At 37.3% G+C, this 24,999-nt stretch overlaps 1 protein-coding gene across 12 annotated transcripts in view; it reads right to left on the bottom strand.

Moving 5' to 3' along the window:
- The window catches only part of RASAL2 (RAS protein activator like 2), a 380,363-nt gene that overhangs the window by 28,260 nt on the left and 327,104 nt on the right, over window positions 1-24,999 (bottom strand). For all 12 annotated transcript variants that reach the window (XM_067728748.1, XM_067728749.1, XM_067728751.1 and 9 more), the window contains 4 exons: window positions 8,308-8,461; window positions 6,276-6,374; window positions 4,827-5,381; window positions 2,206-2,350 (listed from right to left, as the gene is read on the bottom strand). In XM_067728748.1, coding sequence (XP_067584849.1) covers window positions 2,206-2,350; window positions 4,827-5,381; window positions 6,276-6,374; window positions 8,308-8,461 — 953 coding nt within the window. The remainder of the gene's footprint in view (window positions 1-2,205; window positions 2,351-4,826; window positions 5,382-6,275; window positions 6,375-8,307; window positions 8,462-24,999) is intronic.

Raw genomic sequence — 24,999 nt, 5'->3', positions numbered from 1 at the left:
GAGAGCAGTCCCAGCCATCACGAGTCATCAAAATGCAATAGCCATGTTTTCTTTTTAATCTTTACTTTCCTCAATCTCTATTGATACTTTTTTCCTCTTGGTGTCTAAGACACAGTATTTTCCTTCTTTTTTTTGCACGTGTGCATGCATGCTTCCTCTCTCTTTGACCACTTCCCTGATTCCTCTGCTTCCTTCTACACCATAAACCAGGTGCACTGTTAGATCTGTCTTTGGCCCTATCCTCTTCCTGCTCCTGTAATCTTGTAGTTTCATTGATTCCCTCCACATGGGTAACTTAGTCCTAAATTTTCACCAGCCAGCTAGACAGATGTCTTGGGATTTCCTACCTAGAACCCCTGGGATTTCCTACTTGAACTTCAAGTTGAATACATGTGAAGTGAAAATATCATTTCTCATTCTTTCAAGCCTACTACTTTTATGTTCTCATTCTGTTAAGAATCTCATCATCCTTCTTGTCACTCAGGAAGGCCCCAAATTCACTGTAATATTTGATCTCCTCCTCCACCACGCCCTGCCCCATTCTCACAAACTGAAAAGTTGCCAAGTCCTATTAGCTCAACTTCTTTAATATTTCTTAGATCCAACTTTTCTCTTACTCTTGGCGATTACCTCATTCACAGTCTTGTTATTTCTTGCCTTCCTTATTATAATGGCTTCTTAACTGCTCTCTGCGTTCAGCTGCTTTCTTCACCAACCCATTTAAATCACTCTGTTAAACTGATTCTATTAAAAACACCCTGCTCAAAACTTCCAGTCGTTCACCAGTGATTACTGTAAAATCTACACTCCTCAGCCAGGCAGTCAAGGCCCTCAACTAATTGGTTCTAGTTATTTGTCTAATCATTTTTGTTGTTGTTGACTTGTCTTTTTCACTTTATTTTCCAGCTAATTGGCTATATTCCAAACATGCCTGGTTCTCTGGTACCTCGATACCTTTTTGTTCATGAGGTTTTTTCCCCTATGTTAATCCCTGCCATTTCCCTTGTCCAATCTCTGCTTTCATAAACCTTGCTAAACTTCGAGCTACACACACACATCATAAATGTCACAAGGGAAATTTTATAATTCCATCAGGTATAATCAATTTCTTTAATTATTTGAAAAGGCACAGGATTCTCTTTCTCTTTTTGGTTATAGGGATATCCTTATCTTTCTTATCTATCTATATTGTAAGCTCTCTAAGGGCAAACATTTATCCATTCATTCATACCTTATTGTCTATTCTTGATAGTCTCATGTGACTGCCGAGCACTTGAAATTTGGCTAGTGCAAACTGAACGTGTAATAAATATAAAATGCACACAATTTCAAGAGTTAGGATAAAAAAGTAAAATACTTCATTAATAATTCTTATATTGATAACATATTAAATAATATTTGGATATACTGGGTTAAATAAAATGTTATCAAAATTAAATTTACCTGTTTCTCTTTACCGTTTTTACACTGTGACTGCTAGAAAATTTAAATTACTCACATGTGACTCACATTATGTTTCTTTAGGATGGTGCTGCTCTACATTCTATATGAAGTACTGGGGATATGGGGATTAAAAAAATGACACTGTTCTTCAAGGAACTCATGTCTGCTTTATCAGAATGTATATCAAAGTGTCGAGCACAGTGCCTTACTCCAGTGGTTAACACCTGAATTTCACGACCAAATATGGAGCTGCAAGTGGGTGGCCTAGTCATTAAGAACTACTGATTGGACAAAGATTAGTTGTGAAAAATTCTGTAGGTCTGGAAGGCAGAAATTGGGAGTTATGGGAATTGGAAGGAGTTTCTCCATTTTTGATGCATAATAACAAATGCTAACACTTTCAAGACTTAGGTAATGTATTTATATCATGATATAAATACCCAACACTTTGGGGGAGACAAGTCAACTAGAAATGACATCTCATTACTAACATTACTGTGTATCTCAGAATCTCAGGGACTTGAGGGCATGGGGGTAGCTGCCTATGCTGATGAACTTTCTCTTTCGGTACATAGTGTAAGAAATCAATCTGCTGTTCCTCCCCTGCTGAGTACTGCAGAGACTTCTTACAGCTGAAACTCCAACTTTCACACTTTAATCAGCTAGAACCAGATAACATGCAGAATTTGAGTTCCATCTGGTTGTTTCATGAGGGTCTAAAAATCAAAAGGGAAAGAAAACAGATGTTTTTCTTCTCCATACCCAATGCATCATGAAGATACTGTTGTCCCACCAACTTGAGGTATTCCTCAATGGATTTGGTGGCAATGGTGTTCTCTCTGAAGATCAAGACATCATGCTCTCCACAACGATCCACCTCAGACATCACCAAGTCAGTCAGAAAATCCTGGTAGAATAATGTTCAGTTAGGCAGAAAGCAACTGAATAAATAATATACATTAGGAGAGACTGATGAAATATCAAACATCCTGGGAATGCTGCTTTAAAACTAAAGCTACCAGATTCATTTGAAAGAAAAAAGTCAGTCAGGATAAAATTTTAGGTGTCACCAATCCTAAGTTAAAAATTCCTTCAAAGGTTTTTCATCGCACTTTTGATATAGACTGTAGTTCTGAATGTGGCCTGCAAGTCTCTATATTTTCTGCTTTCTGTCTATCTTCCCAGCCTCATCTCATACCATTTTCTCTGTATTGCTCCAGTCTCAAGGGCCTTTTTTTTTCGGTAGGTCCTTGAATACATCAAGCCCTTTCTAATAACAATGTTGTCTATTCACCACAGAGATTTCTGCAAATGCTGTTCTCAGTTCTGCTTCACTCCCACCCTTGCTCAGCCCTCACTGCTATGGAGTTAATTCCTCAGATCCTTTGGATTTTAGTTTGCACATCTTTCTTCAGTGAAGCCTTCTCTTACCAACACTGCCCCTGAACTCCACTAGTCAGGTCCCCTTAATACACACTCTCACAGCACAATATAACTTTTTAAAAATCAGCACTTTTCGCAGTAATCACACATTTCCGTAATTATTTGATTAACATCTGTTTTCCCCAGAAGACTGAGTCCCATGAGACCAAAGACAGTGTCTATTTTTATTCACCTCTATATTTCCAGCATTTAACTGCTTCTGACACATATTAGGCATTCAATATATAATTGTTACAAATTGGTCTATAGTATCAACATGACATTTCTTGAACTAAACATCTGAACTCATTTTCTAGCCTGATTGTATTTGTTTGTATGTATGTATGTATGTATCCCCATCCATCCATCCATCCATCCATCCATCCATCCATCCATCCATCTATCCATCCATCCAACCATCCATAGCTAACGAAGGCATAAGGAGAAATAAAGCCCTTAAGAAACAACTGCTTCATTTCTCATCAGTCTAAGGAACTTGATTTAAAGTTCATTGTTTACTGTTCAATTTGAAAACATCCTGTATTTTGAATGTTATATATTCACTGGATATTTCAAAGTTGTTGATTTACTTTTATTTTAAAATTAAGCATTTTAAACATGAACGGGATTTATTCCAGGGTAGATCAACACTGTAAAAGAGTCGTAGACTTAGGAGTCACTACTAAAACTCTTGTGCTAAGGGTCAGGAAGAAACTTGGGGGTGATGGTAACATTCTGTATCTTGACTGCTGTGGTTTCCATGGGTGGATAATCTGTCAAAACTCACTGAGTTTTTCACTTTAAATGGGTATAGTTTATGATACGTAAATTGTACCTCAATAAAGCTGTTAAAAAATCCTACATATATCCTTGAACCTTGAGCAAATGAAGAACAGAAAGAACATATCCATACAATTTCAAAGATGAGACTCAAAATTTCAATGACACATTTTTAACACCAGAAAGCTCAAAATTATTATTAGTAAATTCAACCACCAAAATGATAATCAGTAGGAAGGCAGTTAAATAAGGGACTAAATATTGAATATTTGATATATTCTGATTTGTATCAAGAAATTTTAAAAACGCTTTATTTTATTGTTCAGTTCTACATAAATTATTCTAGCTGTGAACTCCTCTAGATCTAAAATACAATTTTACCATGACCAATTTGCATATAATATAATGGAGATTTAGCCTAGTTAAGTGAATATGCCTCACAGAGGTGATAATTACCACAGTTCAGGCTGATCAAAGACTCTATCAATTGTTACATCTGAAACTAACACATTGTAAATCAACTATACTCCAATAAAAATTAAAAAAAAGATTCTATCATTTGTTTAGTGTTCTTTATACAATTAGTATATTTCTTTCTTTTATCTTCCTGAACTTTTACTTCTATCCAGCATGAATTGAGATAAGGTTATCATGAGACAGCTAACAATTAAATAACATCCCTTGGTATTTTAATTCCAAATTTAGATGTTAATCTCATGAAGACTCTTGTTAATGACCAGCATGTTTCTGGAATACCTCCTTCTGTGACTAGCTGGGTACAGTCATGAGTTAATCTTAATTTAAAATATAGTGAGGAATAAAACCATCATACAATGCACTCCAGAACTAAAGATAAATAATCTTGAACATATTGTGGGATTATCCACCAATCCTACCATTTATTTTGTCAGACAATAAAGAGCTAGCTGCGGTATCTCTATTTCATGCAAATAAACTTTAAATAAATACTTGTTAGTCTCCATTTTACTTCTTTACTTTTATAATCTCCACTAATAAGTGGATCTAAGAACCACTAATAGGTTTCCTTCCTAATTCTTTTTTTTTTTGACCAATAGCAAAGCATATATCTCTAATTTGAATCTCCACAGTAAACATGTGTTTTTTCTTCATAAAAGGTAGGGAAGAGATTTTGGGTAACGCAACCCTCCTTTTCCACTTACCTTGGCTCTGCCAGTACTTTGAAGAATGTGCACTAAGGCACAGGCCAACTCTTCTTTATTTCTCACACTAATTACTGGTTCAAGAACAGAACACAACATGGTGTAGTTGCTGGTGACAAATTCTGCAAATTCTTTGTATTGCTCCATAGGCAGAATGGTGATAGTTTGGAAACGTGATTTAATCCGAATAGAAGGTCCTCCTGTCTTTCCTTTGTTGGGTGTAGGTGTACTCACTGGGTACCACTTTTCTACAAATTGGCGACCAGTCACACTGGCAGTAGGGATATTGACTAGCCCTACATAATTATTCTTGTCTTTTTTTTTCTTTTTTTCCACATCTTTATAAATGTGAACTGTGATGCTATGAAGAGGTGGAAGGCTGTAGAACTCAAAATGTTCACCCCAGAAAATATTGTCTGCTTTGGTCTTGCTGGTTGTACGAGCAAAGAGGGTATCATCAAGGCACAGTTCACAGAAATATTTCTTTTTAGGGGCAAGGTCCTTGGCTTCAATAATCCATAAACGGAGAACGTTTTCGGCTCGTCTGCAATTGTCCTATAAAGAAGTAACAAAGTTGTGTTTGAGAGTTGAAATCCCAGAAAGACAACATTTTCCTCTTAAAGTAGGTGATGCTATGTACTTCATTAAGGGCAGTCAAAAAATAATGAAGGGGATTGCTACCTCATTGTTCAAGATAATAGAAAGCTCTTAGAGAGCCACATACATTTTATTTTACTTGGGTTAAAAAAATATCATCCTGTAAGTTCTCATATAGCCAGTCTTGTGGCAACTGAATTAGCTTTCTGCAAATAAAACAGAGATAAGTAAGTAATTAAGAAACTTGTGTTCTAGTCCCATTTCTGTCTTGTACTAGCCTCTCACTTGGTCAAGTGACTTAACTTCTCTGAGTCCTCTTATCTAGGGGTCCCCAAACCCCAGGCCACGGACTGGTACTGGTCCGTGGCTTGTTAGGAACTGGGCCACACAGCAGGAGGTGAGCCAGTGGGCGAGCGAGCGAAGCTTCCTCTGTATTTACAGCCGCTCCTCATCGCTCACACAACAGCCTGAACTCCGCCTCCTATCAGCATTATGGTGAGTTGTATAATTATTTCACTATATATTACAATGTAATAATAATAGAAATACAGTACACAATAAATGTAATGCACTTTAATCATCCCAAACCAACCCCCGCCCCCTGCCGTCCGTGGAAAAATTGTCTTCCATGAGACTGGTCCCTGGTGCCAAAAAGGTTGGGGACCGCTGCTCTTATCCACACTGGTAAAATCATGATACTATCTGTAAGAAGATTATTTTGAGCATAAAAGGACAAAACGTATATGTGTTTAAAAGTTCTATAAAATTTAAGGTATTATTACTCTATTTACCTTCAATCAACTTACTGCTTATAGAGTTATACATTTTTTGGACATTCAAAGCCACTATTACCTTATTTGGTTGAACTGTCCTGCGAAGGTTTTCCATCCACTTATCTCTCTCTGAAGCAGAGTTACAGCTGAAGCATTTACTTCCACTTAAGTAGGTAACCTTCAACATAAAGATTAGAGATAAGGAAAAGGAAATGCAGGGCTTGGGGTCTCTATCTTCCTAGTTGTATCATGAAAGATTTAGAGATATGCTATGAACCCATATTATACTACATGGTAACCAAAATTATATTTGCTGGTTTTATGATATCTATATGTACATCCACATTCACTTTTTGTTTTGTTATCTAGTTAGCATCTACTAGAATGCAGGTATGAAGACAAAGGCCATTGAGAATTCAGCTCAGGAACCTAAAACTGGCCTACAGTTCAGAAAGAACAAAACTAAAAATCTTTAATTAAACTTAAACCTTTAAAAATTACCTGCAAATAAATATGCTCAATTCTGAGTTAATAAAAATAACTAAAAAGGGAAGAAGGTCTCTAAAACAGCTTATTTCTTGGGACTGCCTTCATTATGTTACAGAAGGTTACTACGTGAAACTGAAAAGAGTTACCAGAATTACTTTGGAACCCATTTCTCTTCTACTAGGCAACCAGTCTGATTGCCAATCATCTAATTAGGTTAGCCTGATGATTATTATCAATGTCCTTTAAAAATGAAGCATGTTGTCTCTATGCCTAGAACCTAACACCTGGCTGGGCATACAATCCGTTGAACTGAGTTCTACAAATATGGCAAAGTTCAAGTGACTTTTATACAAAAGAACACCAATAAATGACCTGTCCAAATTGCTAAAGTGGTTCATATATTAACTCAATCTCAGATTATAACCTAGTGAATCAGATCAGATGTTACATTCTGTCTAATATGGTAGCTATTAACCACATGTGGCTAGTGAGCATGTGAAATACTAGTCCAAACTGAGATGTACTGTAAGTGTAAACAGGTTACACTGATATACATCAGGTTTTGAAGATTCAGTTTTTAAAAAAAGAATGTAGAAAGTTTCATTGATAATTTTTAGTTCCATGTTAGAAGTGGTAGGATTTGGGTTTAATAAAATTTAAAATTACACATGTGGCTTGCACTGTATTTCTGTTGGATAGTGCAGGTCCATAAGAAAAGGTATAAAACATCTTTCAACTTCTACAATATCTAACATAGGACTCATCACTAATAACTTTGTAAGTTTGTGCTCATTAATTAAATCATAACACTAACAAGTATATGGATGGTTTTGAAATTAAATTTGCAAATGGCCAATTGGCCATTTACTTTGGGAGGGGGAAATTACCTTATAAAAGGTGATGATGATAATTTTCTGGTGAAGGGCAATTTGTTCACTGAAGAAATTAGGCACCTGCAATGTGCCAGGGACTGGGCTAAGTGCTGGGGATTACAAAGATAGATAAGACATGGTCCCAGATCTTGAACTGCCCATGTTTTAGTTAGAAAAATTATGGTTTTAGTCAATTTCCTCAAAAGGATCATTAAAATTGGGGGGTTTGGCTTTCAGGAGAAAAATAATAACATATTGTGTGATATCTTTATCAATACTAAAAAATTAAAATACTAACAATAAGTTATTATTAATCTTGTGACCTCTGCTGAGAATGCACTAAGAACCCATTTATTTATTTATTTATTTTAAATTGGGGTATAGTTGTTTTACAATGTTGTGTTAGTTTCTGCTGTACAGCGAAGTGAATCAGCTATATGTATACATATATCCTCTCTTTTTTTGATTTCCTTCCCATTTAGGTCACCACAGAGCACTGAGTAGAAGAACTCATTTATTTTGAAAGCAGACAAGCCCAAAAGGAATGAGAAGCCATCATTAATAACTTTAATCACCAACATAATCAGATTAGCAGATTTCCAATTTTTCCCCTGTAAGTAGGTAATTTTCAGCAACTGAAAACCAGTTAAGATGATCAAATCATCAATACAGTAATGCGATCATAGGAATACTGGATAGAAAAATCTCTTTGTTGTCTAACTACTCTTCCTTTTTCCTACACTTTTCTACCTCAAAGCAGAAGTCTTGTCCAAGGATGCTGCTATGGAGTGGCTTCACTGATACGGGCTCCCCTCTACCAAGATCCAGACATTCCACTGCACTGCATGGGCTCAGCAGGGATTCATGGGAACGTGACTCTTTTAGTTTAGGCAGCCCACGAGACCTAAAAGTAGAAAGAGATATTTATGGTAGTGTAATTACTTGGCCAACAAGAAAATAAAGGTCAAATGCAATGGAGGCTTAACCAAATGTATAAATGCCTAAGAGGAAAATAAATGAGCAAATTAACAGTTAATCTGTAACAATAATAATAGGACCATATTCATGTGGCACAGATAAGCCACATACATATTTGTGTCTGTGTGTACACACTTACTTTTTTCAACAAAACACAAAAATGTACTATAATTTTACTAGTCTCAAGGGAGCTTGAAGCTCCACCACAGACACTGTTTTTATCCACATTCCTGTGTTGGAGATGGAGAAATATATATCATCTAAGGTTATCTTACACATTTTTTTTATGCAAAGGTGTTATCAAAAGACATATCGTTTCTTTTACTTTTTTTTTTTTCCATGCTATAGCTTTATCCTCTATTATCAGTGACAAAATAGCAGTGACTGAACCCTCATTCTGTTTCCTTCTGCTTTGGCAGAATAAACATACATACACAAACCCAGAATCAAAGCCAAACTTTTCAGCACAAGACCCTGCTTTTCCAAAGGTCTGATTTCCAGCTCTATATGGAATTCTTTTCTGGCAAGCTTTTGGTTCTATCTATGCTTTACTGTACAAATATGAATAAAGAGTAAAATGCCTTGAAGAAACTTCCCACCCTCAAAAGAAATGTTCAAACTAGAAGAACAGACCTTTGTCAACACTGTTCAGGCATTCTGGTTGATTCTGTCCCCTAGTTGTTTAAAAAGGAATGCGGGGAAGCATGACTCTTGTCACTACAGGAGCTAGTACTTCACTGCCTTCCCCTTGGAAGAATCAATGAAGCCAAACAATATAAAACACAATATTCTTGAATCCAGAACTGGGTAGCTATGCAGTTTTACTCAATAATTATACTATTTATTGACTGAAACACCCAGAGTTAAATACATATATTTCAAGCAGAAGTACCTAGTAATGGGGATAAAAAGAAATGCCTTGTGGAAAGACATTTGTTTTTGTAAAACACATTAAATAAGCAGCTTCATTCATTTCCTTGAAATAACCATGTTAACTTAAAAAGGAACCAAAATACTTAATGCCAGAGTAGCTTTCAGTTAAATTATAAAGTAATGAGATATAGGAGACTAGCACGAAAGGCTGCTCTTTCCCTTCTGTTTCCATTCTAACACTGTTTAATCAAACTCCATACAGTAAAAAACATCTTAAGCAATAGGACCTTAGTCCATTCTTCTTTCCACACACAAAAATGTGTGTTCTAATGTTCAGCAATCTTTTTATGGTCAAAAATTCAATAATTATATTTACCATTGATAATACAAAGGATGCACAAAAGCCACCTAATGTTTTGCACCTAAAAATATAACAATGTAATGGCTCCACATTTATTTCCTTTTGTTCTACTGGATAAGACAATGACATGTTATATACTGTCAACAGAGCATATCAACTATAAATAACTAAATGCAAAAACAAATTTTAATGTAATTACCATACAAACTTTCCCAATATGCTTCATAGGAAGCCTGGTTGAGGCAACAGGATACTGTAATCTTTTCTAAATACATGAAACAACAGTTCCAGCCCGTTTTTCCCAGGAGGAGTTGCTTGTAGGGGAAAAGGCTATCCTGCTCTGGGAGTGAGTCTCTCAACAGGGAAGATGAAGGCATATTTAAAATAGGAGGTACAAAATAAGGCTTACTTTTTTGTTTTAAATTCTTTAGGAAAATATTCTAAAACATAAATTAATTTTATCTCAAACCAAATAAATGTCTACCTACATGAAGCAACTGTACAGCCATCTTGCAGTGCACCCCAAAATCATAGCGGTGCCACATGTCATGGTACAGCAAATCACTTTCTGAACTACATCTCAGAAAACAACTCTGTGTTTAGAAGACAAGAACCAATAGAAGATGGTTTCCCCTGCTGCCTTTAGTTACTGATAACATCTCTGGATAAATGTTTTCCAGGTGTAATTTCAAGTCTTCAGTAGAAGCAGAACAGAAACACATATTACAGAACATGAAGTCATCTTCCAAATAGGCTGCAGGACAGGTAATATTCTTCTCTTCCTCAGGCTGCATCCAGCCCCTCAGGTAACAGAAACAAGGTTCCTGGGCTCTAGGCTGGGCCTGTTGCCATGGTGCTACACCTATAAGGAGATTAGAGCCAAAGGCAGCTGGGAGAAGCTGCAGCTTGAAGGACTCAAGGAGCATGCTCTGCAAATGTAACCATTTTAAGACAGAAAGGAAAGAAAAGCGAGGCTCCACCCATTTCCATGAACAATTTTGGAGTCAAAAGCTGTAGGAAAAAAACTGAGGCAACTCTGGGGGTGGAGGAGAATCTCTTAACTGTGCTAGAGAACGAAGCTGCGAAGCTTTAGATGTTTCCTAGATGATCCCCAGCCCGCTACTAAAAGGTATTTGCCACATCCCACCTTGCAAGTACAATCTTTCTCTCACATCCGTTTTATTTCCTTTGCAGTTCTTATCCTAGTTTAATGTTTCTAGGTACTATTTTCATTAACTTATCTGAGTTACATTTTTTTTTCTTTTGGAGAGAGTTGGATAATTTTATTCACTGTATTTCCAGTGCTGAACAAATGTCATTTTGACATTTGTTGATATCTGTTTATGGCTGTATCTGGAAGGTTTAACTTCCAAATACAGCCATAAACAGATATCATAACCAAGCCACCTGGAATTAGAATTCAAAATTCTTCCTGGTTACAGAAATTTCAGCTGTTAATATGTATAGTTCAGGGTCTCCTATTGTTCAGCATTTATGTATGTTTGTGTGTATATACACACCTACGCCCATGAACTGAACACCAAAGTTGCTAATATGTGCAACATTGCTAATGAATAAATAAGCAAGCCCTTCCTGTATTGGGAAGAAAGTGTCTTGGAGAAGACAGAAGTAATTCCCAGAGAAGCAGGATTACAGTAAACAGGAAGATCAAGCAGCCTGGGAGTGGCAGCGGTGGGGAGGCATTATCTGTGCAAATATTTCTATATAATAGCATTAGTAAGCCCAAGTGCCCTCTAAGCATGTTTACCTCCTCCTGTACCTTCCTATGAGTTGATTTTTCTTAGATCTGCTAATTAGAGTTTTAGCAGCTCTGTATGGCACTACAGTTTACTTCTCTAATGGAAAGCGGAATGTGGATTTATTGAGAGAAAAACAGGAGTTTAAAACGACGCTTCCCAGTCCAATCTGACAATGGCCATCAAGGAACCTAACCTCAAAAGTGGACGTTGTGAATCCCTTGACTACTGGTTCTCTTCCCAACCCCTGCACCCCTACTCCCCAACCCCCATCATCCCAAACACCATGGAATAATTCAGGGCTCAATGTGATAGTTAAGGGTTAAAAATCTAATTGCTTTGCTGATGAAGATTACCTGCTGCTTCTGACCTATTTAAGAGAGAAACTACAAGGCAGGAATAGCTTTCTATTACCCACTACAGTGAATTAATATTATATTGCTTTAACCCACATCACTATCTGAAATCAATCTTACAAGACAAAAGTGAAGGGGTTGGGGGTGAGGAGCCAACACACACACCACTGGATTCACTGAAGAAAAAAAGGAGTCAAAGAACTCTGATTAGTGCAATGTTAAGTAAAACAGCTGGATTTTTCCCAGCTCAACCATCCAATTTTTTAAAAAGCATACTTCCCCCAAAGCACCAGTGGTGCTTGGATGTGCTAGCTCAATCTGCCACATCTTTACAGATTCAGTTCCAAATGTGGGAAACTTTTAATTAAAAATATAACTGAAAAAAATGCTTATTGCCACACAAAATCCTGTACTCCAGTGCAGGTGAATTTCTGCTTGGCGTGGCAGTTATGATTCTAGACTGCTTTGCTGAGTTCTTGGAAAGACAGCTCAGCCATAAACTGAGTACAGCAATATACGTTTGTATTCACCAGTATGTGTTCCTAAGGCACTTTACCTTGTTTGAAAATTTCCCAGGTAGAAATTAATAATATTCAGTATCCTAATACTCTACCAATAAACTTACAAAGGGTCTAATCAGTTTTTTAAAAGTTGCATCTGAGCTTTCACTTTGGGAAAAAGGCAGCTTTACTTGCTCCCCAGATTTTATTGTTTTTCAACCTCGTATCTGTGAAACTATCCAACTGATGTTTTCTGTTTGAAAGAGCAGATCCTTTCCTATAGTATTGAATATAAAGCTTTTCCTACCTGGATTAAAAAAAAAAAGAAAAGAAAGAAATTAGAGCTCATTCATCAGAGTTCTGCTTGTGTGCTAAAAAAAATGTGCCCCCGAGGATCCTGACAGCCCTAGCTGCACTGATTTACCTGCTGCAGTTAAAGCCAGTCCCTACTGCTTATACTACTCACTGGTTTTTATGTTTACTTAAAAAAATACCATACAACCACTCACACAAAAAGCTATTATGGGGCTTCCCTGGTGGCGCAGTGGTTGAGAGTCCGCCTGCCAATGCAGGGGACACGGGTTCGTGTCCCGGTCCAGGAAGATCCCACATGCTGCGGAGCTGCTGGGCCCGTGAGCCATGGCCGCTGAGCCTGCGCGTCCGGAGCCTGTGCTCCGCAACAGGTGAGGCCACAACAGTGAGAGGCCCGCGTACCGCAAAAAAAAAAAAAAAAAAAAAAAAAAAAAATGCTATTATGAAAACGTAACATGTACTGCTGATCTTCCTTCTCTCTGTTCTCAGCCTCTGTTCTGACAGGATAGTCTAATGAACCCAGCTGCTAATGGTAAAGAAGGATGTTTGTCAGTCTGAGTTTTCACTTAAACTCATGGTAAGGAAATTTATCATCACAGTCAAAAACGACATTCAACCTATTTTTGGTACATATACATGTATACAGACAATTAAGACAAGCACAGAATGAAGACAAGATTATAAATATTAAAACATGTTCTGAAGGGCAGAAAACTCAACCAGCCTCCAATATGACAGGCACTAGGGAACAATCTCCTTACAGAAACTGTACCATATTGTAACACACCTTTTTTTGTTCTTAAATTGCAAATGGAATAAAATCTACTAGTGCCTATTAAACAAATTCAATGTAAACACAACTATACTGAATTAAAAAAAAAACCATGAAACTAAACCAAACCACACTCATAAACCACTCAATTAACATACTTACTAGTGTAAGAGTGAGTGGAAAGATTAGTTTTTTTTTTTTTTTCTGAATTTAGGCTTTCAGCCTCATCGTTACCGTAAAATTAAGTATGGGTGAAAAGAGGGTAAGCAAGTTAGAGGGAATTCCCTGGTGGTCCAGTGGTTAAGACTCTGTGCTTTCACTGCCAAGGGAATGGGTTCAATTCCTCGTCAGGGAACTAAGATCCCACAAGCCGTGCCGCGAGGCCAAAAAAAAAAAAAAAGAAGTTAGACACGGATGAAGTTCAATGACACTTACTTCTAATCATCCCTAAATTCATGACTATTTGCTTTCCCATTAGTTTCAGCCATTATTTGGTTGAATAAATGAATATATGTATGAATCCATCTATCCATTCAATAGTTACTTTGTGTACATTATGTGCCAGGCACTATACTAGATACCGACGCAAGGAAACAAAGGTGAAGAAGAAAGACAAGGTCCTTGTACTCACACACAGTTTATAATCTAGTGAGTTAAAAATCTATTATAATACAATGGGATAAGATCTAGGAAAAAGGATCCAATAGTGGCTCTGTGGGCACTTAGTAGGGGTCCTGGATCTTCAGCTGGGGATTCAAAGAAAGTTTCTTGGAGTTAAAAGTAATGTGAAGTTGTGAACTAAAGGATGGAGTGGAATTAGCTCTATGAGGATGTGGAGGTACTGAGCATTCTAGAGGGAATGGCCAGCATGTGAGAAGGCCTGTAGTGAGAACATACAAATCTGGGGTGTTTGAGGAACTGAAAAGAATTCAGCAGTGTGGCTCTGGTGCAGTGTGGATGTGTGTTGGGGCTGAGAGAAGAGGTATGGGGAATAATGAGGCTTGAGAGATACCATGATGGGACCCGTAGTAACGTGGGTGTTCCAATTTGATCACAAGGCCAGTGGATGGACATAGAAAGGTTGTGGGTGGTGGAAGGTGAATGACATGATCAGATGTGTGCCTTGGCAAGAGTATACTTTGGCTAAAAAGTGGAGAAAGAGAGGGGTACACAGAGGAGAGAGAAATAATGAAAGACTTAGAGACTGGTTCATAGGTTATGATAGTAACGTGAGTAAAGATCACAAACTAGATCAGCAGAAACACAGAAGTGGATGGATTTGGGGGTAATTAGGCAGTAAATAGGCCTTAATGACTGCAATGCTGGAGGCATCAGGGAGAGGATAGAGTCAAGGTTGAGCCACTGGGTAGAAAGATGGTAATGTCCTTTACAGAGATGGGAAGTGAGGGGCAATGTTGGTTGAACCAAGGGGGGAAATAAAATCAAGTTTAGTACAAGTTTGAGGTTCCTATGGGAGTAGATGTTTGCCGCAGACTGAATGTCTCACCCCAAAATGTATGTTGAAATGCTAACCTCCAATGTGATTGTATCAGGAAGTGTGACCTTTGGGAGGTGATCAGGTCAGGGGGGTGGAGCCCTCGTGAAGGGGATTAGTGCCTTTATAAAATAGACCCCAAAGAGATCCATCACCCATTCCCCCATCTGAGGACACAGAGAAAAGGAAGCCTTTTGAACCAAGAAGCAGGTTCCTACCACACACTGAATCTGCCAGAACCTTGATCTTGGACTTCCTAGCCTCCAGGACTGTGAGAAATAAATTTCTGTTGATTATAAGCTATCTAGTCTATGATGTTTTATTACTGTAGTCTCAACAGACTAAGACAATGTGAATACTGAAATAGAACATGTAGACTGAGAAATGCTAACATTTAAATCTACAAAACTGACAGCAGAGACTGAAGAATCTGAAAGACAGAAGGAAAACCAGGAGACTCAAGTATCATAAAAGCCCAGGGAAGAGAACTCTTAAAAGGATGGTTGTCCATTACTGTAGAAGATAGAGTGTGTTAAAATATTAACAGTAGCCACTGGGTATATGAACTGAGAGATAATTGGAGATAACTGTAGCAGTTTCAGTGAAATGACGAGGACAAAAATGAGACTCCAGACAGTTGAGAAAATGAATGGGATATGAGAAAGTGGAGACTAACTCATAAAGTCTGATGGTGAAGGGGTGACAACTGGGAAACAGCTACAGGGAGGCATGAGGTTGAAATGGGGTTGAAGGAGGTATTCTCTAATTATTTTTTCCCCTTAAATAATAAAGTAATAAATGCTTTCGGTAATAAATGCCAAGAGCTCAGAAGGACAGAAGGTGAAAAATAAGGGTACCTCCCTCAATCTCCTACGGAAAATACTATTAATGATTTTTGTGACCCCTCCAGAAATTTTTTGTACACAGACAACCAAATATTATACATATACATATATGTGTGTGTATGTGTGTGTGTGTATGTATGTATACACATACAAATGAGATTCTACCATACTTTTTTTCCTTAAGAGTATATTTTGGAATTTTGTCTACACTGGAACATATAGATATAAATTGCCGCTTTTTAATGATCACTCTGAATTCCCTTATATGGGTCTATAGAAGTTTAACCAATCCTTGATGACCATCTAAGTCTCTTTTCTTTTCTCTTTTTTTTTGGTGATCACCACCAACGTTCAAAAAGTATCTTAGTACATATACCTTGAAGCACATGTGCACGTATTCATGCTTTAAATTTCCAGGTGTGAAACTGCTAGATCAAAGGGCACATACATTTAAAGTTTTGATATTGCTAATTTATCCTCCATAATAGATGGCATCAATTTAAAGTCCTACCAATAGTGCATGTTTCTATACACTATCACCAAAATGAGATATGGCTACACTTCAAACATCTTTGCCAGTATAATTGGTAAAAAAGGGTATTTCATTTCTATACTATTGCTTTAGTATGAATTTCTTTAGTTATGAGGTTGAGAACATTTAAACATGTATATTGGCAATCTCAGTTCTCTTTTCTGTGAATTATGAACTGTTATTTCATGTTCTTAAACCATTTTTCTAATTGTTTAACAACTGATATGTATTGATAAATATTACGTAAATTAAGTAAATTAGTATTTTTTCTGTCATATTTGTAATTATTTTCCCCAGTTTATGCTTAGAAAAGGTTCTTCCATTCCAAGAGCATAAGAAATCCAGCTATATTTTCTTTTACTGATTCTATTTTAATTTTTCATCCAAACCACTTGGATTTGGAGGGAAGGGAAGATGATAGGAGCATAGTAGGGAGTTTGCTTTATATTTTACCACATCGTGAAAATATAATGACCATAAATTGACTCACTGATTATTACTGCATAGTATTCTACTCTTATTAAGAGTTGTTGTTTGGGGCTTCCCTGGTGGCACAGTGGTTGAGAGTCCGCCTGCTGTTGCAGGGGACACGGGTTCGTGCCCCAGTCCGGGAAGATCCCACATGCCGCGGAGTGGCTGGGCCCGTGAGCCATGGCCGCTGAGCCTGCGTGTCCGGAGCCTGTGCTCCGCAATGGGAGAGGCCACAACAGTGAGAGGCCCGCGTACGGGAAAAAAAAAAAAAGTTGTTTGAATATGTTTGTGTGTATATATATGTGTATGCATGACTTTTCCGTTTGATCTTTCCTTCTTTCTCAATCATTTTCTCAGCAGGTTAGGCTTCCTATCAACACATGCAACAAAGAGGATAATGGAAAAGGCAATCAACTTGGACTCAAAAGCCCTACGTATTCATGTCAGCTCAAATCACTCACTAGCCATGTGATGTGGAACAAATAATTTATTCCTTCTAAACCTTAGTTATCTCATTTGTAAAATGTGGATAATGATTTCTGTTCCTATACCTCCCACAGTTATTGTGAAAATCAAACACAATCATCTATGATTTTACAAATATCTCATAAACTACAGTACCATACAAATGGGACTATCATTGCAAACATAGTTTTTCAAAGTGATATGACAAGCATTAGTTCATTTTATGTAAACTATTAGGTTAGGATAGCTATTCTCAAATATATTCCTTGCTGGAAGAATATGAAGATAGAAGGTATAAATGTATGGAAATAATTTTTTTCTATTAAGATAAAGCATTCTAATGAATTTAAAATGCTATCATGACATAATTAGAAACTTCAATTGTATTTTAGTTCACAAAACTAAGGGCTCCTTAACTGGTCCATATCAGTAAACACTGGTAAGGGAAACTATAATCTAGTTTCAATTAATCAATACAGCTAGGCTGTATTGATTAATTAATGGCCTGGAATCCAATAATTTCTGAGAAGTTGTCATTCTATCCAAGTACACCAGAGTGAAGGAGATTCTTCACCTCTATTATCTGGAATTTGTTTGGATTCTTCCCTTTTGTTTCAGGCCAAGAAATTAAGTTCCTTAATAGGACAGGCAGGTGGTGGGGGGTGGGGATACAAAGATTGTACACTTGTGGAGCTTCCCATCTGCTGCAGTAAGCAGAAACATGAAAAAATAAATTCAATAGAAAGCAGTCAGTCCTATAATAAGGTGTATACAGTTGGCCATGGGTGGGTAGGGTATATGGGGCAGATGCTTAGTCTAGAATGATGCACAGGAAGAACAAGGAAAAGAAGTCAGGGAGCATATGACTCCTGACTTGGGTACTGCTGCATATCAAAGGACACGGTGTAGGAATAGGATATGGTATTTGGGATAGAGAGGGCAGCAAGATTAAAAGTAGAGAAATATGAAACAGTTTAGTAAGTAAATGATGGACTTCTGGTAGGAGTGGTAGGAGACAATGCTGAGAGTTAGGGAATGGACAGAGCCATGTTCCATTTTGTATGTTATGCTCAAGACTGTAGATTAAAGTATTATATACATATGTGATGAGATATTAAAATTGAAGTTTCAAATTGAGACTCTAAGGTAAAACAGGTGCATGCTGCAGTGAAGTACCAAACTGTAGAATCTACAAAGGAAATGTTTTGGAACCTATTCCATTACCTTGAACCTTTCAGTCAGAGCAGGACTATAAAAAGTGGTGACAGTATGGAGAAGGGAAAGGATTTTGTGAGAGATAATTTTTGGAGAAAGCTGTGAGCCTCATCCCTCCCATCCCCCCCTCCCCCCAACACACACAAGGGATATTGGTAGGGAATGCCTACAAGGTGGAGTCTGATTTTATCTGGGAAATCTAGAGGATGAGAAATGACTAACTGTTGGTAGCACAGCCCAAGTTGATACTTTTGGATTAGGCTGCACTCCTAGAGGTTTGTCAGGGCAAAGGATGTGTGAATATTTCCTGTAGACCAGAGGACTGGAAGGGTGAAGACTAGACAGCAAAAATTCCTTCCTAGAAACTGTGGAAGGAGTTGCAAGTGAACACCTAGAATAGAAATGTACCCAGGAAACTCAAAAGAACCATAGATGAGAGTTCCTCAAAGATGAGACATTTCTGAAGAATTCTTCAAAGTACCTCATGATAGAAGAGTCAGCTTTAAACATCTGCCAGACTCAGAGAGCATTATGGAAGGCTAAGATAGTACTAAAACTTTTCTTATTACCTTTCCCCTCCTTTCTGTCTCTCCCCTTGCCCCAAATCTGGAGGGCACCTAAAACCACGGGTAGTTAAGCTGGATGTGAAGAGTAGATGCGAAGAGAGAAGTAAGTAGTTTACAATACTCCCTTCTCCAAAAGCAGACTGTCTGCAATTGGCTTGGTTGGGCTAAGTATGAAGTTTTGATTACTATCTCGAAGTGAACACCAATAGGCTCGGAGTCAACACCTTTGATTTAGAGTAACCATGGATTAGCTACATGGATCATAGACCTAAATATAAAAGCTAAAAATCATAAAACTTCTAAAAGAAAACAGGTGAAAATGTCTTGGGACATACACACACACACACACAAAACCCATAAAGATTGCTGGTGGGAATGTAAAATTGTACAGGTACTCTGGAAAATAGTTTGGCAGTTTCCTCTAAACCTAAACAAGTACTTATCATACAACCCAGCAATTGCACGCTTGCGTATTTACTGCAGAGAAGTGAAAACTTATGTGTACACAACTGTTCACAGCAGTTTATTCCTAATAGCTAAAAATCAGAAACCAGTGATCTCCAGTAGGTGATTGGTTAACAAATTTTGATACATCCATAAAATGGAATACTACTCAGCAATAACAAGAAACACACTATTGACAGATGCAACAATTTGGAGGGATTTCAAGGGCATTTTATTTAGTGAAAGAAAAAGCCAATCTTAAATGGTTATACACTATATGATTCCATTTATATAACATTCTTGAAATAACAAAACCATAGAGGTAGAAAACAAAAAGTGGTTGCTAGGGGACAGGGATGGGTGTGGGGAGGTGGGTATGACTGTAAAGAGTAGCAGAGGGATTCTTTTCTGGTAATGGAATAATTCTGTATCTTGATCGTGGTGGTGGTTACACAAATCTATACATAGGATTAAATTGCATAGAATTATAAACACACACAAATGAGTGCACATAAAAATTGGTGAAAAATAAAATCTGTAGTCTAGTTAACAGTATTGTACCAATGTCAATTACCTGGTTTTGATATTACACTACAGTTATAAGATATCACTATTGGGGGAAGTGCTTGCAAGACTCTACAACTTCTTGTGAGTATACAAATTAAAAAAAAAGAGAGTTAAAAAATTAGTTCTAATTAGGAGAAACTCAAGAAGCTGAGTATATACACCCTACAAATGAACACTACACTTATTCTTAGGTATCCTCCTGACAAAGAATAAGCGGACTACTTTAAAACCATGCTTTGTCAGTGAGCCTCAGAATCGAAGACATTACTGCAAAGGTTTTTACTTGAAGGACGTTTGAAGGAGTTGAGAAAATTCTATTCCATGTGCTTATCTTTACCTCAAGACTTGGTAAATTTAAGTAGCACTTCCAGAGTAAGGTTGGCAACCTGACAGGCATTCGAAATCCTGGAATGCCTGACAATCCTGTATAACCACGGGTTTTCAGTATTTCCTAGTTTTTCAAACTTTTCAAAGTGCATTTCAATATAAGGCAGAAATAAGGCAGAGTCTTCTCCTGTCCCAACACCCTTCCACATGACATGGCTTTAATGTGAAAATGCTGCCAATATTGATTCTAGGAAATCACTTTACTGGCTTTTATCTGATTAGATGGCTTTGGAACAATGATGATTTTGTGACATCCTATTGATTTTGCCTCTAAAATGCTTCTCCTATCTTGTCACTGACTCTTCATTCCCACTGCCAACTACCCTCTTTAGAGTCTTTCTTATTTCCTACAATAGCTTTTTTTTTTTTTTCTAATCGGTCTCCCAAACTTAGTCTCTGTAAACCAAGTCATTTGAAATTCCATTGTTGGATTAATCTATAATTGGCACAATTCTGATTAGGTCACTTCCGTGCTCAAAAATGTTTAAAGACCCCCCATTGCTTATACAATAAAATCCACACTCCTCATCTGACATTCAAGGACTGTCCTGTGTATGGAATACTGCGTTGAAAATAACCTCCACTCAGAATTTTGAAAACACTGCTCCACTGACTTTTGATTTTCAATATTCTATTGAGAATTCCAATGCAATCCTTTCATACCTCCTTTGTATGTAACCTATTTTTTCTTTCTAGAAGCTTTTAAGATTTTTTTTTTAAAGCCTTGGTGGTGTGTTCTTTCATGATGATGTGAATTGGTGTGTGTGTGTGTGTGTGTGTGTGTGTGTGTGTGTGTGTGTGTTGGAAAGTCTTTTGTCATTTTTCATTCACTGTATTGGGAATTTGGTGGCCTTTCCAATCTGGATATTTATATTTTCTTGTTTTGGGAAATTTTCTTGTATTATTTCTTTGACAATTTCCTCTCTAAAGTTTTCTAATAAAACTTTTCTTTTACTAGAACCTTCTGGATTGATTTTCTCATTTTCTGTTCTACTTTCTGGGAGATTGACTTGACTTGAGCTTTTATATTTCAATTTCCAAGCTCTCTTTCTTGTTTCTTTGAGGTTCCTTTTCTTATAGCATCTTATTGTTTCATAGATGCACTATCTTATCTTTTGAAAATATTTATTATGCTTTGAAGTTGTTTTTGGCTCTATGCATTGTCTCTGTTTCTTCTGGGTTCTTTTTTCTCTCTCCTATTTATTTGTTTTTCTCTCTGCCTTTCATGTTGAAGAATTTCCTCAAATATCTGGAGATTCTTGGCCATCTGTTTATATTTAAGATTAAAGCACTAAAGAACTCAATGGAAGCTTTGTGTGCTGGAATAGAGCTTACAGATTAGTGAGTTTCACTGCAGAGTACTTCCTGGCCAGCTGTTGTTTTTTAAAAAAAAATTAACATCTTTATTGAGATATAATTAACATACCATAAAATCTACCCATTTAAAGTGTACCATTTTCAGTATATTCAGAGTTGTACAATTATCACCACAGTCTAAGCTTAAAACATTTCATCACTCCAAAAAGAAACTTCATGTCCATTAGCAGTCATTCTTCATTCATCACTTTCCCCTGCTCTATATCCCCAGCCTCTGGCAACCATTAATCTACTGTCTCCATAGATTTGCCTATTCTGGATGTTTCACATAAATGGAATTGTACATTATATGGTGTTTTGTGATTGGCTTCTTCCACTTTGTATAAAGTTTTCAAGGTTTGTCCATGTTGTAGCATGTATCAGTACTTCATTCCTTTTTATGACTGAATGATACAGCGTTGCATGGATATATCATGTTTTGTATATCCATTCATCAGTTGATGGACATTTGGGTCATTACCACTTTGGGGCTACTATAAACAATGTTTACGAACATTCATGTTACAAATTTTTGTGGGGACATACGTTTTTCACTTCTCTTGGATATACTTAGGAGTAGAATTACCAGCTGACATTGTAACGTAGGAACATAAATGTTGGTATCTGTAGGTCTTTTTATCTGGTTCAGTTTCTCAAATTTGCTGTGTGATGAATGTACGCCTGGCTGCTGGCCTGCTAGAGCTGGGTGGGAGCTGAATCTTTCCAGAGTTCTGGGGGTGAGTGGGTAAATCAACCTTTTTCTTCTGTTAGAGATGCTAGCTGTCTTCCTAATGCCCATCTTTTCCTCCTTCCTTGATAACAGACTCTTGTGTTATTGGGGGCAACAACGTACCCATGTATAACATTTCCCAGTCTCTCTTGCAGATAAAAGTGACAATGAGAAGCCACTGGGTGAGGTTTCAGGGAAATTGCTCTAAAGGGAGATAACTTGGTTGGAAGACAGGTGTCCTTTTATGGGCCCCTCTTTTCTGGTACCTGAAACATGGATGCTATGGCTGGAGCTCCAGTAGCTAACTTGTGTTCCTAAAGAGATCCTTGAAGACCTTGAGAATGGCAGAGGAAAAAGCCCACAAAGAGCCCTGAACCCTTAGTCCTAGACTGCCCACCCTCAGACTTCTTATAGGTGAAGAAAATATAACTTTACTTTGTTTAAGCCATTACCGTTTTGAGTATCTGTTAATTAGCAACTGATCTGAATCATTAAGCGATAGACTTTTTTTCAGAATTTCCTTCTGCAGGCAACTACGTCTGATCTTCCTCTAATTTTTTTTTTTTTTTTGTGGTACGCGGGCCTCTCACTGTTGTGGCCTCTCCTGTTGCAGAGCACAGGCTCCGGACGCGCAGGCTCAGTGGCTATGGCTCACGGGCCCAGCCGCTCCGCGGCATGTGGGATCCTCCTGGACTGGGGCACGAACCTGTGTCCCCTGCATCGGCAGGCGGACTCTCAACCACTGCGCCACCAGGGAAGCCCTGATCTTCCTCTAGTTTTAAGTAATCTATCATTCAAATTTATCCTAGTTTCATCAAAGATGGAGTTCATATTTCTGTTTCTTATACTGAGTCATTTTTAAGACAAAAACACACAAAGTTTTTTACCTATCAATGTAAAAATTGGAACTTTACCTTTCCAATCATTTCCTACCTCACTCCTTTATATACCATGAACTACTCAGTATTTCTTTTCAAGCTCTGTAGTTTCCTGTTTTCTTCTTTTGCTCATTATTTCCATTCTGAGGAATGCTCTCTCCATGTGTCTGTTTCTCAGTTCAAATTATACCTGCTTTTTTAAGGTTCAACTCACAGGCCACTGCCCTCTAAGGTCTTTCTTGGTCCACCTAACAAGAAGTAATCTCACCTCCCCTATACCATTTCTTCCTGAGTATTTACTTCTTCTACTGGACACCTTGAGGTTGGGGCTGTGTCTTTAGTTACTCTATATTCCCTGGTAGCAAATGGCTTTCTAGTCTGTACATAACTGTCACAATTAGATATGTTACTGTGTATCAAGAAATTTGGTTCTTAAAAATGTTATTTGGCAAAGTTTTACTCCTTATGACTATGCCCCACAACTTCACAAAGGAAATTCTGAGTTTAAGCATCATCATAAATTGATCCCCAAAGCAACATTGGTACCAAATTCCATCAGGGCCTTAGAGCAGAGTCTACAACTTGCAGATCACTGGGCTAGACAAACCTGGAGGGTCTTTTTGATCAATTAAGTCTGCATGTTAAAATACCCTATGTTCTTTTGCACAGAAAAGCTTACTTATCATATGTAGTAAACCTTCTTTAGATGAAATTAACTCATTTACAACTGTTTTTCTGCCATCTGAAAGCAGTAGCTCAGACCTCATGAGGATAATTTTATCTTTTTAAAATGTAATGAGTGCAGATAAGGTTTGTTGTTATCAAAAAGCCTGAAGAATTCAAAATATCATGATCACGACTTCATTATCCTCCTAATACCCCAGGCAGAATATTTCCTCCTCCTGAAGAAGTAAGATATAGTGATTTGAACAGCATCATAATGAGAAATTTAATGAGAAAGAGATCCCTGGCTTCTTGAGTTCAGTGTTCTGGTCAAATTTGGTCAGGTAAGCCAACAAAGAAAAAGACTGACATGTTGGACCAAATGAAAATCTAAAACTTCTATATAATTCAGAGACATGATTTAAAAACACAAGAAACAGACTGGAAGAAAATTTTAACAACGTGCATAATAGTGGCTTACAATCCCTAGTAATAATAAGCACTACTTCAAAGCATAACAAAAAGGACAAATAGCTCAATAGAAAATGGCAAAGGGATGAATAATCAAGTCATAGAAGAAGAAAACTTGTGAAAAGATGTTCAACTTAGCAGGCATTAGGTAACTACAAATTAAAACAAAGAAATGCTCCCCACCTGCCTTTTTTGTGAGAGGCAATATAGGATAAATTAAAAAATGTAGACTTAAGAGCTAGAATTCTTGGATTGGAACCGCAGTACTGCCATCTTCTAAGCTGTGTGAACTTGTGCAATTTACTAATTTCTCTGTTTCAGTTTTCTCATCTTCAAAATGAGGTCATGACTGTAACCTGGGTTGTTGTGTTGATTAAATGACTTCATTTATGTAAAGTGCTTAGAACAGTGTATGGCACATAGTACATACTGTATATGTGTTTATTAT

Source organism: Pseudorca crassidens, chromosome 2, assembly GCF_039906515.1.
Source record: "Pseudorca crassidens isolate mPseCra1 chromosome 2, mPseCra1.hap1, whole genome shotgun sequence".
Lineage (NCBI taxonomy): Eukaryota > Metazoa > Chordata > Mammalia > Artiodactyla > Delphinidae > Pseudorca > Pseudorca crassidens.
The sequence above is the reverse complement of the archived record's forward strand: the minus strand, read 5'-3'. Positions and strand labels throughout refer to the sequence as shown.